Source organism: Phyllobates terribilis, unplaced genomic scaffold, assembly GCF_046119375.1.
Source record: "Phyllobates terribilis strain yellow unplaced genomic scaffold, ASM4611937v1 Scaffold_9__5_contigs__length_417890890, whole genome shotgun sequence".
Taxonomy (NCBI): Eukaryota; Metazoa; Chordata; class Amphibia; order Anura; family Dendrobatidae; genus Phyllobates; species Phyllobates terribilis.
The window spans coordinates 164701743-164718813 of NW_027362769.1; the positions used below are offsets into that span (position 1 = coordinate 164701743).

General features: G+C 44.3%; 1 protein-coding gene across 1 annotated transcript in view; it reads left to right on the forward strand.

Annotated features, from left to right (window-relative positions):
* Nucleotides 1–8433: 8433 nt before the first annotated feature.
* The window catches only part of DARS1 (aspartyl-tRNA synthetase 1), an 84779-nt gene continuing 76141 nt past the window's right edge, over nucleotides 8434–17071 (forward strand). Inside the window, exon 1 of the mRNA XM_073647259.1 lies at nucleotides 8434–8592. Coding sequence (XP_073503360.1) covers nucleotides 8570–8592 — 23 coding nt within the window. The 5' untranslated portion in view covers nucleotides 8434–8569. The remainder of the gene's footprint in view (nucleotides 8593–17071) is intronic.

Consider the following 17071-nt stretch of genomic DNA (forward strand, 5'->3'; position numbering starts at 1 on the left):
AGACAGGATGGCCACTGGTACTGGTAGAGATTGTGCAGTTCTGGATAGCAAACAGGACGGCCACTGGTACAGACTGTGCAACTCTGGATAGCAGACAGGTCAGATATAGAAGCAGGATGCAGGTTAGACAACAAAGGATCAATGTCAGACAAAGTGGACGAGGGAACCTAAAACAGGCAGACAAGTAACAAACTAACAACTAACACAAGTGTTGCTCAGGCACCTACCAACAGGTGGAGATGCCTTAAGTAGTGAGTGTCTCCCAAATATTGTCTGGGGATACTTTAAGAACGTGCATGCTGTCTTTAAGAGGCAGGAAGCGAGCACCATAATTGCGCTGCTACAGTATGTGCCAGGCGTGCGCAGACCATGGGGAGCAGGAGCAGAGGCAGGAGACGCGGGCACCAGGGAGGTGAGCGCGCCGACGTCCTTGCCGGGGGGGCGGAGTGGAGGCACACAAGGACGTTGGTGCTACACTCTTGTCTATCTTCTATGTCTCTTGTCCATCTTTTGTGTCTCTTTTCCACCATCCATATCTCAAATCCACCATCCATGTTTCTTGTCTGTCTTCCATTTCTCTTGTCCATCTTTCATGTCTCTTTTCTATCTTTCGTGTCTCTTGTTTACTGTCCATGGTACTTGTCCATTCTCCATGAAAATTATCGCCCTCCATATCTCTTGTCCATCCTTTGTGTCTCCTGTCCAACATCCATGTTTCTTGTCTGTCCTCCGTGTCTCTTGTCCATCTTTCATGTCTCATGTCTATCCTCCGTGTCTCTTGTCTACTATTCATGTCTCTTGTCCATCCTCCATGAAAATGTCCATCTTTCATATCTGTTGTCTATTCTCCTTGTCACTTGTCCACCATCCATGTCACTTGTCTGGCATCGATGTCTCATGTAAATCACGTCTCTTGTCTATCCTCTGTGTCTGTTATCCACCCTTCATGTCTCTTGTCTGTCATCCACGTTTTTTTTTTCCATTCTTTATGCATCATGTCCATCCTCCATGTCTTTTGTGTACCATCCATATCTCTTGTCTACCATCCATGCCTCTTGTCCATCCTTCATGTCTCTTGTCCATCTTCTGTGTATCTTGTCCACCATCCATTTCTCTTGTGTGTCATCCATGTTTCTTTTCCATCTTCAGTGTCTCTTGTCGGTCCTCCATGAATTTGATCTTCTCCATGTGTCATGCTCATCCTCCATGTCTCTTACCTATTGTCCTGTCTGTACTTTGAGACTCTACATGTCTTGCACTTGTTCTTCGTTTGTTCTCCTAGTCTCCTGTTTCTTGTCCTTCCTTCTTTACTTTGGCAGATCCATTCCAGACTTTCCTTTATACCTCTCTTCACTATGTTACTTACCCAATGTCTCCTTACCTTTTTATGTTTCCTTTTCTTCTTGCCACTGATTAAACATACTTAGTGGTTATTTGGCATATACTGCATGTCTGACAGCTCTCCTTACCCTTACTGAAAAGACAGGCACACCTGACTAAACTAAACGTGCATGTTTTTTTTTTAGGAAATACAGTATAGCTGTTGGACACCATCTTATGACTCTCTCCCAAACTTCATCTGAAGTTTAGATATCCTGGAATAAAAAAGTTTCCTCCACCCCAATCCCCCCCCCCCAAAAATGGCAATTATTCTATAAAATATCCTTTAATTATAGATGTAACCCAAAATTATATGTGGTTTACAGATTTGACAACAGTTATCTGTCCTACCACAGGGCAAGAGGAAGGAGAGCTGTCTGTCTGCTGCCACTTAACAAAGCCAACACCTTTCATGTTATTGTAGTTTTGAAGATCCAGTAGAGTTTGTGTTTTTGAGAATGGGGATGGGTGAAAAAAGAAAGACCTGGTAGACAACAAGGGTAAGCACCCATTTGACATGGTTTAAACAATCAACACACAAATGTAAATGGTGCCGACACCTTAACGCCTAACCTGTGAACAAACTGGGGCTAAGTCAACATTCGGGATGAAGAGCTAAACTCTCACAATAAAGAGAAGAAATTGGAGGGAAAATCTCACAAAACAATGCTGTTTTTGACCAGGTAATGCTGGAATGTGTGGCCAACAATGGTACAAAGAGAGTGGATAATATTCCAAACATCATTAATAATGGATGGATATGGAAATATCTTTTCTTGAAAAACTGTAACAAAAAATTGTGTTTGGTGATGATATACAGGGTGATACTGGAAGCCTGTGCTAGCATTTCTTCTGCGGTGTTGCTATCAGTGTGTCAAGAGTGGGAGAGGAGGGTTGCATTGACAATCCAACACAATGGGCAACACTTTGAACACATTTTATAAGTGGTCATAAACTTGTAAAAAAAACTCATGAAAGAATAAAGTTACGTTAAAACCAAGCACATCATTGTTTTTCTTATGAAATTCTCAATAAGTTTGATGTGTCACATGACCCTCTTCCCATTGAAAAAAATAAAGTTGGATCCAAAATGGCCAATTTCAAAATGGCCGCCATGGTCACCACCCATCTGGAAAAGTTTTCCCCCTCCCATATACTAATGTGCCACAAACAGGAAGTTGATATCACCAACCATTCCCATTTAATTTAGGTGTATCCATATAAATGGTCCACCCTGTAGATTCGGTTCATTAGGTCCCATGTCCCACTGAGCCACCATCTCGCCGATCATCAGCTATTGAAGTTTTACGGGCACCGCTAAATACATGTCAATAACCAGGAAATGCTATCTAATGTTTCTTATTAAATAAATAATAAATGAGTATAGGGGTCTGATGAGTTGACATTTAAAGGCATTGTCAAAATCAAACAACCCTTTGCTCTATAGGAGTTGTCTCAACATTATAAATTGTTAAAATTGCAAAGTGCTTGTAGAAATGGAGGGATTCATGATTCTATAATTTACTGCTCATTGCTAAGGTTACTGGCCTCCATCTATCAGAGGTGGCTGGTATCCTAAGTAAGGAGTATGCGCTTGCATGCATTTTGCTATATAGCTTGCAAGCACTGCTCTAAAGTTGCCAGACAGCCTGGATTTGGACAGCTCCGGTGTCCCTTTGCTTCTCCGATACTACAAAGGCAAAGCTAATTGTGCTATCAGCATGAGAGTGTGTGCAGTTCGCACCAGAGGTTCAACCATGCCATCGGACATAACTGTCAATCTTCAGGACTGCACTGCCCTCTGGCAAACAGGAAGCTGAGGGGCAGAGGGACGGTACACTCCTGTACATAGAAAATGAGAAAACATCTGTTATATAACCAGGAAAGCTGAAAATGCACCATAAAATTTACACTTAAACACAAATAACTGTAATTATTCATTCCAGGCAATGTGTAGACATTATCGCGGATAGCTCCTCCACCCTCCATAGAATCTTATGAGCAGCAACTGTCATCTCCTATCTCAGTAAGGAGGAAATCTGTGTTCACTGAAGACATATCTTATAGATTGAGAGTGAAAGATCAGTCCAGGAGAAGAAAAAAGCGAATTTCTCTGATAAGATATACTCCATTATAAAAAATAAAAAAAACTCTCAGAAGAAGCTATACGCAAAACGCGCGTTAGGGGTGCTCCTTTGGCTGCCACACAGGTCTATTTACCTCCTTTATTTTATACAATTGTTGGTCTAATTTTTGTCTTACAGCTCTCATGTAATCTAGCACAGGGTTGTGTTTATCCTACTATATATTGGTTCATAATCCTTACTATGGCTGGACTTCATAATTGGGTATCCTACATCTGATTTGATTTATTTGATTTTATTTTTTGCCTATGTCTGACACTCTCCTTTTAGACTTTTTTTTAATATGTCTTGAAATTTTGTTCAATAAAGATTTGTTCTTTTACTTTTGGCTAATACTTCTATGTTTCTATAGTTTTTTTGAATATTATTATGGGAGAGCCATTGATAGTGTTGGTCTCCATTAGGTAACTATACTGTATTACAAAGTTGCTTATTTTCATGTGTGTTGTTGATTTAGGAAATAAAAATTAAACAACAATTACTCTTTTAGGCCCCAAAGCCATTGGAAACACCCCCGACTAGCCTTAAATGGCCACTTTTGGGCGACATTTATATAACATCCATTTAAAGGCTAGGACAGGTTCGACTTTGCCAGGATTGAATTTGAAATAGTAAGACTGCCCTGACAAATTCAGGACAGAATGTCTCAGTAGTGCAGCCTCAGAATTTGGGCCTTTAACTTTACTTGCTTCTATCATAGTGACATATTAAAATAATTCTTCTAATTTCCTGTACAATAAAGGAACTTTTTGTAAAGTTTCTTTTCTTTTTCCAGTTGGATTTTGTACTTTGTTTAACTCAGAAAACTTTAGACCACATGGATTTGGTCACAGCAGGAGTCCTTTACCAAGCAGTGGATGAACAAGGAATCATGCTTTTCCCCACTTTCTTGATCATTAGTGATCCATTGGTCTCCCCCGTCCATCCGCCATCTCCCTCGTCCAGTCCACTTTTCCCATCTGCTGGAGGAATGCTAATGACTTTTACAGATGGGCACAGTGTTTTTTTTGATGAGCGGCGTTGGGTTTCATTACTGCGCTGCTACTTCTTGTTTGAAGGATTCCAGTTCTTATAAATGTGAATATTTCTGACATTTTGCACCGGTGTACAGGACAATAACTGCAGACTGATGACTCCCTGGAGCAGTTACGAGTCTATAGAATGGCACCATCCATCACAGAGATTGTCAGACGCGCTTCTGATGTGTAATTGGCTCAGTCTAGTATTACAGTCATTATAGAAATAATTAGTGCTTATAACATACCTATTATTGGAAAGGGTAGATTGCAAGCCTTTGGGGATACTTAGGTGCGCTCATCTAACATATCGTTATTGTCTGATACTCATTGGTTTGGTAATCAAATAATTACACCCCCTTTCCAACCACTCCTGGAGGTGGAACTAATGGCCCCATTTTAGGGAAAAAATTCCTTCCTTATTCCAAATATGGAAATCAGAGAAAATCACCGGATCTCGATCCTGGGATTGTAGGAGTTTATATTTAAAACTAGTATTTTACTGAGATGTGTCGGAAGATAGCATTGCCGGGGGGAGGACATAATCTGCCAACCCATGCTCCCCAGAAAATACCTTTTTTTTTTACATATTTTATTAGAATTCTGCAATGTACTTTTCCTCTTTTGTTCTTCTGGGAAATATATTAATAAATTTCCCTTGACAAGAGGGCATGTCACACTGTTTACTCACAGAGAGCAAAGATTTGTAAAAAAAAATCTTAAGGCATATTGTTCCTGTAGATTCAGATGACTTTTATGAATAAGCTGTCCTGTGTGTATACTGTCATGCTCCTGGATTTGTGGTCGGCTTCTCTTTCCATCCAACCACAGCACATACACCTTTTCTCCAGGTATTTAGGTCCTGTTATTCTGGCTGCAGTCTGTTTAGCATAACACAGGTGTTTTTCATTTGTCTGCCCTATCACCTTTCGGGTGCAGCTTTACATTCTATCCCCCCTGCTGGCATTTCCTGCTGGTGACAGTTTTTGAAGGATGTTCAGCCATTCTGCTTTCGCTTAAAGCCAGTCAGTGAAATTCCAGCTAGGGTTTTTCTCCTAGTTATATCTGTTCTTTATTCTGCACCTACCTTCTGTTTCTTTTTAGGAAGTAGGTGTCACACCAGGCGTTAGTGCAACACAGAGAGAAAAGGGAGAGGGAGCCCAGACACTAGGGAAAGGGGAAGTGGAGACCTCCTAGTCTGGTCTAGCGTCACCCTGTCTCAACTAACGTTTCTATATTGCCTCTTCAACAATCGCCGCACACGTGCCTCGCCCTGACTTTTCCTGGTGTAAGGCTAAGGCTAGGGATGGGAGGAGATGAGCACTAGTCAACCTCCACTAAACACTAAAGACAACAAGGGAAGACAAAACAGGGGGAAATTGCTTAGCTTTTATAAGACTCCAAATATGCACACGGCCTCAAGCTCCAGAGAGGACGAAGTACTGCTCCTGCTAAGCTTCACAAGTAGAAATGAGTATAGCCGGCGACTCCCTCTGACACACCAGGTATTCATACACGCAGGCCAGGGAGCTAATTAGCAACAGGGAGGAGCCGCTCGGTCCTAAATACAGCCTCTTATCTAAGAAGCAGTCTGCAATGCCAAACGTAGAGATCTCCTGCAACCAACTGTCTGTCACCTCTGACTTACCCGCGACAGTAGGTGGTATATTTCCTAACAGTACGTACTTAATACTTTATTTTGTATTTTGTGGTTTCTTTTACTCACTCTGGGATCTTTTCCTTTTTTCAGCACACTTTCCCTTTTGTAGGTAATTCACACTCTGCTTTGCCCTCTGGTTCTTTAGGAGGAACGTGACAAGCTTAACAGCCTTTTAGGCAGCATAGGTCTGAGTTACCATATTCTAGTTTTTGGTTAGAGCTATCTTGGCTCACGCAGGAACCACTAGGGACCGCATGATCAGGATCTCTAGTCCGTACAAGAACCGGCAGGGTCACTTGCAGTATTTAGATTTACCTATTATTCTGAGTGAGCAGCTACTGTAGCATAACTCATAAATGAGGAATAACACTATTTCTGGTCATTATAGGATTTGCATCCTGCATTTATCACTAGTTTTAACCTCTGCAGGCTCTATCTCTAGTGAGTGAACACTATCTGCTCTGATGACCACAGCACACACAGAAATAAGGGATTCCTGTTCTCCTGACTCTATCTAGCGCATGTTCAGAAGCAGCAGCATGGATTACATCATATCCTCAACAGTACTGAGCTGTGAATATGTGAATCTAGCTTTGGTGTGAGATAAACACTTACTAGAAAGCAGCAGCATGAAGGATATTGTACAGAAGTACTAAGCAGTGTAGATATGAATCCAACACTGTGGCAAAATAAACACTTACTAGAAAGCAGCAGCATGGAGGACATTATACAGCAATATTCAGCATTGTAGCTGTGAATCTAGCTTCGGAGCAAGATAAAACACTTACTGAAAACAGCAGTTTCTCTGTGTGTATGTTTTTACTCAGCTTATCTATCCTCTTCTGGTGGCCACTTATCTCCCTTTCCTGAAAGAAATTACCCTCTAAACATTTAAATGGAAGTGACCATCTGATCCAATTCATCATCGCTGCAAACCCATGATCTTATATAAACGCTGAGGGTCTGTTGTTACATCATCCAGAAAAGCAGCCAGACCCTCTATCATGTCGCTGACAGTGAGTGATGGATGTGACTATGCCGCTGCAGGATTCTGGTGGCAGGATATTTTTTGTAGACCTCTATGGGTCAGGTCATTATTTTCTATATGAAACAGATTGTCCCTTCTCTGACACGGAACTTGCGTAGGTGATACCTCTCATCAGAGACAGCTCCACGTCTATGCAGGCCCTTGGGCCACAAAGTCCTAGTGCGCCGCTCTTCACTTTTGATCTTTATTCATCTCCTTCCAAAAGCTAAAACTTTTTTAGTTTTCTGGAGACAGAGTTGTATCAATATTTGTGGTATGAGTTATAATTTTTATCAGTGCCATTTTGGAGTCCAATACGACATTCTGAGCTCTTTTTAATCCTTTTTATTGGAGCGATTTTGCTTTTTTGGTGATCACTGTATGGTTTAAATGCAATCAACCACCCACAAATCGCATAAATGGCCATTCAGGTCTTTGAAATCTAAATCCATCAACACCTTTATATCTTCTATCTGTTGCTGCATTCCCAAGAAGTCAGAGATTAATTCACATGAAAGTGCTTTGGGTGGCACAGAGCACTTCCAAAGGTTGTTTCCCAGCCCAGGAAAAGTCTCTTTAATTGATCGATAACTCACTGTCTGTGTGATGTCAGGCCCCAGGCAAGGAAATCTGACAGTGAGCTATTAATCAAGCTAAAGAGGCCGGTACTAGGCAGGGAAACAACCACGGGAAGTGCTTTCTCACACCCAAAGCACTTAATGTCTCATTTGCTTGTGAATTAAACACTAATTTCTCAGGAATGTAACAACAGACAGAAGATATAAAGGCGTTGATGAATTTACAATTCAAAGACCTTCATAGTCACACATGCAAATTTTTTGTGTTGTTCTTACTGTCAGATTTCTTTAAAATATTATAATATTTGATTGGCTTGCATCAATATGCTAATAATATGATCATTTTTATATTTTATTTACGTTCTGGGAAAAGTGTGCGGAGGAGATATAAACTTTTACTAACTTTTTCAAGTTTATAAAAGTTTTGGACTTGAACTTGCAATTGCTTGTACAATACACTGCAATAGTGTAATATTATAGTATATTATAAAGTGACTGTTGTAGGTGTATAAAAGATGGCAGATACCAAGATTATATCATCATTATCTCTTACTGAATCACAGGCGGAACCTCCTACTCCCGGAACCTGACCGCTCTCTTCTTGTTCCCACCCGAGACGCCCCTCGTTACACTCAGCCACAGCCTGTAGTGTGTCACCGCGAATTCCTTCCCCCTTTCGATCCCTGTGCACGTTGGTGGCGGAAGCCGGCTGTTTGGGACCTGCCAGTGACACCCGCTGTGATATCCGCTCGTCTGTCATCGCCATGACCAAGGAGGAGAACAAGGGGTAAGATGCGCGGCCGGACGGATTATTAACCCCTTGCGTGCATTATTTTAGCGGCAGAGTATGAGTTAAGTGTCACATGAATGTTGCATCAGGTTTTGTGGAGCTTTTGGTGCTGGAGGGGTCTGTCCGCCCCAGTACATGCTGGGACTTGTAGTGCTGTGACAACTTGCTGGTGGGCAGTGTCTGGTTGTCACAGGACATGATGCAATCACTGTAAGTTTCCTGCTGCCACATGGATGCCAAAAGTGACCCCAGTCCCCTCATAGGAGAGGAGAAGGGGCAGAGGGTGGGGGGGACAGAGAGCGGTGTAGGGGGGGAGCGGAGGGGGACAGAGAGCGGTGTAGGGGGGGAGCGGAGGGGGACAGAGAGCGGTGTAGGGGGGAGCGGAGGGGGACAGAGAGCGGTGTGGGGGGGGGGGACAGAGAGCGGTGTGGGAGGGGGACAGAGCGGTTTGAGGGGAGCGGAGGGGGACAGAGAGCGGTGTGGGAGAGGAACAGAGAGCGGTGTGGGGCGGTGGGAGGGGGACAGAGAGCGTGGGGGGCGGTGGGAGGGGGACAGAGAGCGGAGGGGGACAGAGCGGTGTGGGGGGGAGCGTAGGGGGACAGAGCGGTGTGGGGTGGGAGCGAAGGGGGGCAGAGAGTGGTGGGGGGGAGCGGTGGGGGACAGAGAGCGGTGGGGGGGGGCGGAGAGCAGAGGGGAAGGGGTGGTGGGGGACAGAGCGTGGGGGGGGGGGGGCGGAGAGCAGAGGGGAAGGGGTGGTGGGGGGCAGTGAGACAGATTACAGTGGACGACAGAGTTCCCACCAATGAAAGCAGAACACTGATCTCCCCCCCCCAGGTGCAGGATCCTCCATAATTAACCCCAGACCAGCCCCTAAACTAATTCTTACCCCAGGCCGGCCCCTAGAGCAGTTTGGACCAACCCCATCCATTTCCTCTTCCTTCCCAGGCTCGTCTGTACACAGCGTACACACTCTGATCATCGCCAGCACTTTGTTTTTTATGCCCCCAGCGGTGCTTATTCTCCTGATTGCCGGGTCCAGACAGCTGGCTCTTTGGGGACCGGTTCAGACCGTTGCCCACTTCAATACCAGTATGGGGCAAACATATGGCTCCATGTATGACCCAAACCTCAGAGTGAAGATCTGTTTAATTGTTTTTTGTTTGTTATTTTATAACCTGGAATATTTGATAATCCAGAATATTTAATACCAGATTAAAGGATTTTTTTTTAGTCTGTGACAGCTCCTTTCCAAACACTGCAGCACAGTCGTCCCAATGTCACAGTGCAGATTGCACAATGCTATTATACAGTGGAGATTGCACAATCCCCGGCCACGAGCAGAGCGGGCGCCATCACTGCTCATGTACGTGGTGGATTCTCACACTTGATTGACAGACACATATGCTGCCTCAGTCGTCCCTGGCACAGAGTCATGGTGGGTTGCGAGGCTTCTCCGGCTTATTAGTCATTATATGATTGACAGGCAACCATGGTGACATTCCAGGGGTCTCTGTATCATTCCTTCCCCCGCCGGGTTTGGTCTTTATTTAAGGATGGAGACAGCAGTCACGGCTTTGTGGACGAGGCCGCGAGAACGGAGTTCTGACAGACAGGTGCCACGTTAGAGCTGGTTATAATTACTGTGCCGCCTGACTAAGCGATAAATGTGTACTACCGCTTTAAATAAAGATAGATGCAGTCACCTGTCAACAATTCTTAGTTTTCTATTTCTAGGAAAGCTGGGTGACAACCAGTGTGGCCGCCATTACAGTTCGCACGCAGTCGCTGCCTGCATTTTCTTGTATTCACATTGGGGTTTTTTAGGGCCAATTTTTTTTTTGGCCATATTTTGTAAAATCTGCAGCAGGACCAGTAAAAGGGGAATAACAGTTTTTGCAAATACTTCTTATTCAACTTTTAATAAAAAAGTTTTGTCACTTTCTTAGATACTTTTTTTTGGGGGGGAGGGATTTATCAACCTTTCATAACTGTTTTCTGGTGTGAAAAGTTGGTGCAAACATTTTGCAACTTTTCCCCTTATAGTTCTTTACTAAAAGTGAGCAGCCACAATTTACTATATTGCACCTCAGAGAACCAGCATAGATTGTAGCTGAAATCTACCCCGGCTCACAGTCTTGGTAATTTGTCCTCACCGAACCAAGACCTCTGCTTTCAGTCAGTGACTGGAGCCATTCCTTGCTTACAGCTGGAGCCTGTGGACTCCCCCTGACCATGGGTCCTGAGTGGACATCCTCTGAAAAACCACCTCGGTCGGGACAATCATATGTTTCCTTTTAATAAAAGCAAGCAAAGATCCTGAAACACAAAATTTAAGTTGCAGAGCATTTCATCATGTAGCACAGAAAAGAAGGTCTGCGGCGGGGGCTCTGCTCCCTGTGTGTGTGACGCAGGTGTTCGGGTGGGGGGGGGGTGATCTCAGATTAGGGCGCTGTGGTTTGGAGCAGGTTTGTGTATACACACGAGACCCTCGTCTTCCTCCTCCTCTGCCAAGTCTTTTGTTGTGCCCACGCCATCGTCATCACATCCACACCTGTATCGTTTGTTAGTGGGGGGCTTTTGGTAGACATGACGTAGTGTGCGGGGGGGGGGTAATCTGCTCCATCACCAGACTGCAGGCATATTGTGCCACCTTCATACTCCTGTGGTTTTTGGATTATATCAGTAAGGCTCCCATCACAGCTCACACATGGGACGTCGCTCCGCTCTACCAGACAGATGAAGGCAAAATCGTCCTGATTAACCCCTTCTCTCACCCTGATATAACAGGGCATGAAAGCAAGTGGGTCACCTGCGATCATCGGCGGGACAATGGCGGTACTATACAGTCACATAACTGCAGGGATTGTAAAAGAAAAAGAGATCCTCTCTGTGCAATAATCAGGATCTTCACTCCCCTGTAGCAATGCAGACAGCATGAGACCAAAAAATTTGGCCTACACATAATGCAAATCTGCTGCAGATTTCATTGCAGAATCGACATAAATTCAGGTCAGAATTCCCATAAGTTATATACACTGTAGTCTTGCAGCGCTGGTGTCCTGGTTCAAATCCCACCGAGGACAACATCTGCAAGGAGTTTGTATGTTCTCCCCGTGTTTGCGTGGGTTTCCTCCAGGTTCTCCGGTTTCCTCCCACACTCCAAAGACATACTGATAGGGAATCTAGATTGTGAGCCCCAATGGGGACAGCAATAATTTCTGTAAAGCGCTGTGGAATTAATGGCGCTATATAAGGGCTCTTTCACATGTCAGTGTGTCCGGTTCGTGTGGTGACAGTTTCTACACGTACTGGAGACACTGACACATGTAGACCCATTCAAATGAATGGGTCTGCGCACATGTCAGTGTGTTTCCACGGACTGTGTGTTTGTGTGCTCCACACGCTGACATGTCCGTTTTTTACATGCTGCACGGTTTGCAAAATGTCCCACGCTGAACACACACGGATAACATCCGTGTGTCATCAGTGTGACATGTACCGGTGCCTGGGAATCAGCGGTACAGTTAGCGCTGTTCCCAAGCGCCAGGTGCTGAATGCTGCCCTCATCATTGTCCCTTACTCATGCTGATCGCAGCGACGGCAGGGGACAATGTTGGGAGTAGTAGTCTGCTCCCGCAGTGTCCCTGTGTAAAAATAAGAATAAAATAATAAAATCCTTATACTCACCTGTTCGGAGATCTCTCCCGCTGTAATCTGCTGATGCTGAGGAGCTGGGGAGAATGAGTCGCTCCTGCGAGTGGACCCCGGAGCTGAGCTCAGAAGTGGTGTGCTGTCACTCACTGAGCTTAGCGCAGCGTCGGGCCTCGCTCGCTGGATCAGCTCATTTTCCCCGTCTCCTCTGCGTCAGCGGTCAGAGGATTACAACGGAGAGACATCTCCGGACAGGTGAGTATAAGGATTTTATTATTTTATTCTTATTTTTACACATGGACACTGTGGGAGCAGCCTACTACTACTACTTCCAACATTGTCCCTTTCTCGTGCTGATCCCAGCGCGAGCAAGAGCAATGTTGAGGGCAGCGTTCAGCACCCGACGCTTGGGAACAGCACTAACTGTATACTGAATCCCAAACGCGGTATGTGTCACACTGATGCGGCACAGGTGCACACGGACACGGGTATCTCCAGTACTGGAAATATCCGGACATGTGAAACTGGCCCTAGTGAGTAAAATAAATACATTTTGGCTCTGATTTATTTATTTTTTTTGCAGAATTGCCGCAGACTTCACCTTTGCAATTAGGGTAAAATCAGTGGCAATTCTGCTAAAAATAAATCTGCCATAAAATCTGCATCTAACATATGCAAATACTGCAGTGAATTTGTGTAGATTTTGCTGTGATATCTGATGCTTAAGCACTTCTGTAATAAATTGAGCAAAAAAAAAAAACCTTTTGACTTGCGAGAGTTTTTAAAATCTAAATCGCAGGTTAAACGTGCAGCAAATCATGTAGATGAAGCTGCTGGAAAATCCGTGCGCCAAATCCACCGCAATTACTCAACATATATATTCAACATTGGGTTTCGTTCAACGCTGAGCTTGTTACATTGTATCATTCCAGGCAGAACTGTTTAGTCCACAACAGGAGGTGGAAGACTCTGATACATTGTAACAAACGTGCAGCTGTATGGATTGGATGTATCTGAATATAAACGATTATAATTTCCATTTTTTTTGGGCTACAAGCAGAGATGTTGAACTAAATCCTTGTTAACCTTTAACGCTGCATCAACAGAACGATGAAATATTCTGGATTATTGGCCGGTCATAGAAAAGTAGAAAACAAAATAAACTTTTAAGAAAACAGAATTTATCTTCCCAAAATCAATAAATTGTTAATATTGAAGTTCCTAATTGTACACCGAATTGTTGTCTGGAAATAAGTGCCGGATTATCAGATTTTCTGGATTATAGGATGCACATCAGGAATTATTCTCCCCTCATTCCTATAAATGGAGTCTAGATCTGACATTTTTTTTCATGGTGTGACCCAGAGCCGGCGGGTATGATGCTCAGAGGGCACCGAGAAGCCGCCATGTCTGCGGGAAGCGTCGTCCTGTAGACACATTTGAGGAGTCCGATGTGACATGGACCCTGTCGTCTACATTCCTCTCCGCTTAGGCATGAGGACAATGGATTGCAGATGTGGGGGGTCTTAATTCAGATGATCCCCCTTTGGAGGTGACTATAGGCCAGGCAAGGTATTGCAGGGTTCTCCGGATCAAGCGTATGTGTTGCGGCCCCTTTAAATGGTTGATTGTTGGGGTGTGGAGATTCAGACCCCTATTGGTTTTATAGTGAATGGCTATACTAATGAGAGGGTAGCTAATCCCCCTAGTAGCTGTAAAGTCCTAAATCTGGGTCACCACCAAACTTTCCTAGAGTCCTGAATGGCAGTCCTGCACAACTTTAATAAAATATGTAAATGAGAAGGCAGATGTGTCAATCAAGAGTCCAGGAAAGCTGGGTGACAACCCCTGTGTCAGGTGCAGGGCGAATATATTGGTTGCCACCCAACTCTACTGGCATCAGGAATGGCACTAATGATTAGCTGTGTAGTAATATTGGAGAGGAGAAGATAGGTCTGCTATTCAGGGGTCTTGGAAAGCTGGGAGGCAGCCCTATGGAAGCTGTAATCACCAAAATAGAAGTCATCACCCAGCTTTACCAGGGTCCTGGATGGCAATTATGCCTAGTAAAGATGGTTGGTCTATTCAAGGGTCTAGGAAAGTTGGGTGACAACCTCCAAGTGAGCTGAATAGTATCCTAGGAGTTGACACACAGCTTTCCCGGAGTCCTGAATGAAAACTATTCCTCGCTATGTAGTAATATAAGTGTATGGGAGATGGTTCTGTTATTCAAGTGTGTAGGAAAGTTGGGTGGCAACTGAAGTGTGGGCCGTATGGCCGTCACCCAGCTTTCCCAAAGCCATGAATGACACATTGGCCTGGTCTTGCAGTATTATAGAAGCTAAAGAGGCAGATGTACTATTGACGAGACTTTGAAAACTGCATGGATGTTCTAATGGCCTCCATATTGGTTCCACCCATCTTTCCTGAAGCCCCTAGGGACAAATCTACCTGGTCAATCAGTACTATGGAAGTAGAGGAAGCAGGTGTACAACTCAAGAGTCTGTGAAATCTGGGTGACTATGACTGTGGGAGGTTTAATGACCTGGATTTGGCTTAACACCCAGCTTTTCTGAAGCCCTGAATGGCACATAGTGCCGAACGGACAGTAATATGTGGGTGAAGGAGGCCGGTGTGCCTCTGAGGAGTTGTGGAAAGATGTGTGACAAGACAACACGTTTGGGTGCTGTAATGGCCTCTGCACTGATTACCACCCAGCTTTTCTGGAATCCTGCTTGTGTGGTGATACAAGGACAATGGCGGCGGGTGCAGGAATTGCTCCACATATACGTGGCTGGTTCTTTTCTGTGGTTTCCAGTGCAGTGTTGCTGGTGTGTACTGGCATGGTACGTGTTCAGTACCCGGCGTGCCGGCTCCACCTGGCTCATCTGTCATGTGTAACGTTGTGAAGTTGGCGTCTGTATCGCTCGATCTGCTGTTTTCAGGCTGCGGGGGTCACATCACGTTCTGTGTCTCGTGGTTTCCAGGATGTGGCGAGATTTGTGTTTACATGCGGCGCTGCCCGTCAGCTGTCGTATCACCCTGCCGAACATCGCACACAAAAAAGAGGCAATCGTAGTGTGTAGGTTTTTTTTTTTTTTCATCTTCTTAAGTCAAAAAATGCATGGATTATCAAATGTTCTGGATTATCCAACAGTAAATTAATTTTCTTGTGAATAAATATAAATATATATATAGCTTTATCCTAGTATTTAAAGGAACCATCAAGTTTTGCGTAAATAAAGCTAAAAGCACCTTCAGGGGCATTTATTTGTACTTAAACGCATGCATTTTGGGCTAAAAATCATTTTTGCAACTGGGTTTGATGAATAATTTTGCACTGTTTGCTTTCTACACCCTGTATGTTGCACTTGCTGGCTGCAGAATTAGTTAACTGAGGATCCATCAGTGAGCTGGAGAGTTTGTATCTTTTTGTCTTTTTTTTTTTACCTCCTCTCAGCTGATTTATGTTCAACTCAGCTTTGATGTAGTCATAAATCAGCACAAAGGCCGAGTTCAGAGGGGCGCATTTCACGGTTCATATATGGACCTTAATGCCCGGATGGACAATGGGTCTCCCTACCCCTGAACTTACAGCTTCATATGTGTCTATAAGGCTTTAAGTTCTGGTCGGGAGACCTGTGGTCAGCCCGGATGTTGTGGTCCGTATTTGGACCGTGAAATACGCCCGTCTGTTACCTGTCCTTTTTCAGTTACAAACTCCCCATAAGAACAAGCTCACTGACCAACTTCTCTGTTAACTCCTTATGCAGGAAACCAAAGAACCCATAAAATCTAAAGTGTGCAAAATGTTTAATGAAACCCATTCGAAAAAGTGATTCCTCGTTTCATTGCACAAATAAAACTTCAGCTTTCTACTTTGTTGCTCCACTTTCTCTATACTTTTAGGATCCCCGTCTGCTGTCAGTGAATGGAAACATTCTTCATTACACCCTGAAATCCTGCACAGACCTGATACCTCTCATCTAAATGTCAGTTTTCTGCAATTATATCTAGACCGGAACATTATCTGCACTGATACAATGTAACAAAACATTGTAACACGAGCAAAAGTACAAACAATAAATCCTCATTTCTGCCACTGATGGACAAACTGCAGATTTGCTGCATTGTATTGCAGTTTTTCAGCCTTTGGATGTTTCTGGTCACTGACAGCAAGCAGGGATTGAAACACAAAGTATATTAGAAAGTCTCAGAATTTGTCATTTCACCCGGATTAAGCATCATTTACATTAGACTGCACTGTCCCTTTAAGCCTCCAGATAATTGGTGTAATTAAAGCGCCCGGTTTGCCGTTCTCCTAAGATCCTGCCTCTCATTTATCTTGCACGTCTGACCCTGTGCGCACGGTTAGTATGAGCGGTCCGTTAGCGGTGCCACCCTCCTTCGCTCCAGGCTGCCATGGGAACCTGGCGGCATTGTGAGTAAATATTTGAGCTCATTTGCATCCGTGGAGAGAGCGCTTATTGTGTTTATGAAGTGCAGCGAGCGCGGACCTCCCATATCGCAGCATGTAGACAGATGGATTTAGCGTCCGCGGCTCATCTACTCTTCACGGGGGCTTACTTCATTGTCCGGGGGCCAGGAATATGCCGAGCTCAGGCTTTCACTGAAAGTAGTCATCGCAGCTTGGGGTCACTTACTTTTCTGGAAGGAGGGGGAATTCGTATCAGTGCAATCAGCAAGTGAGTCTGTCTGCACCGTAATCAGCCCTACACGGGTTATTAGATATAGTCTATAGGGAAAAGCCACACCATAGGGAGAAGACGACCCAGGGGGTCTCTGCATCCATTCCATCTATTCA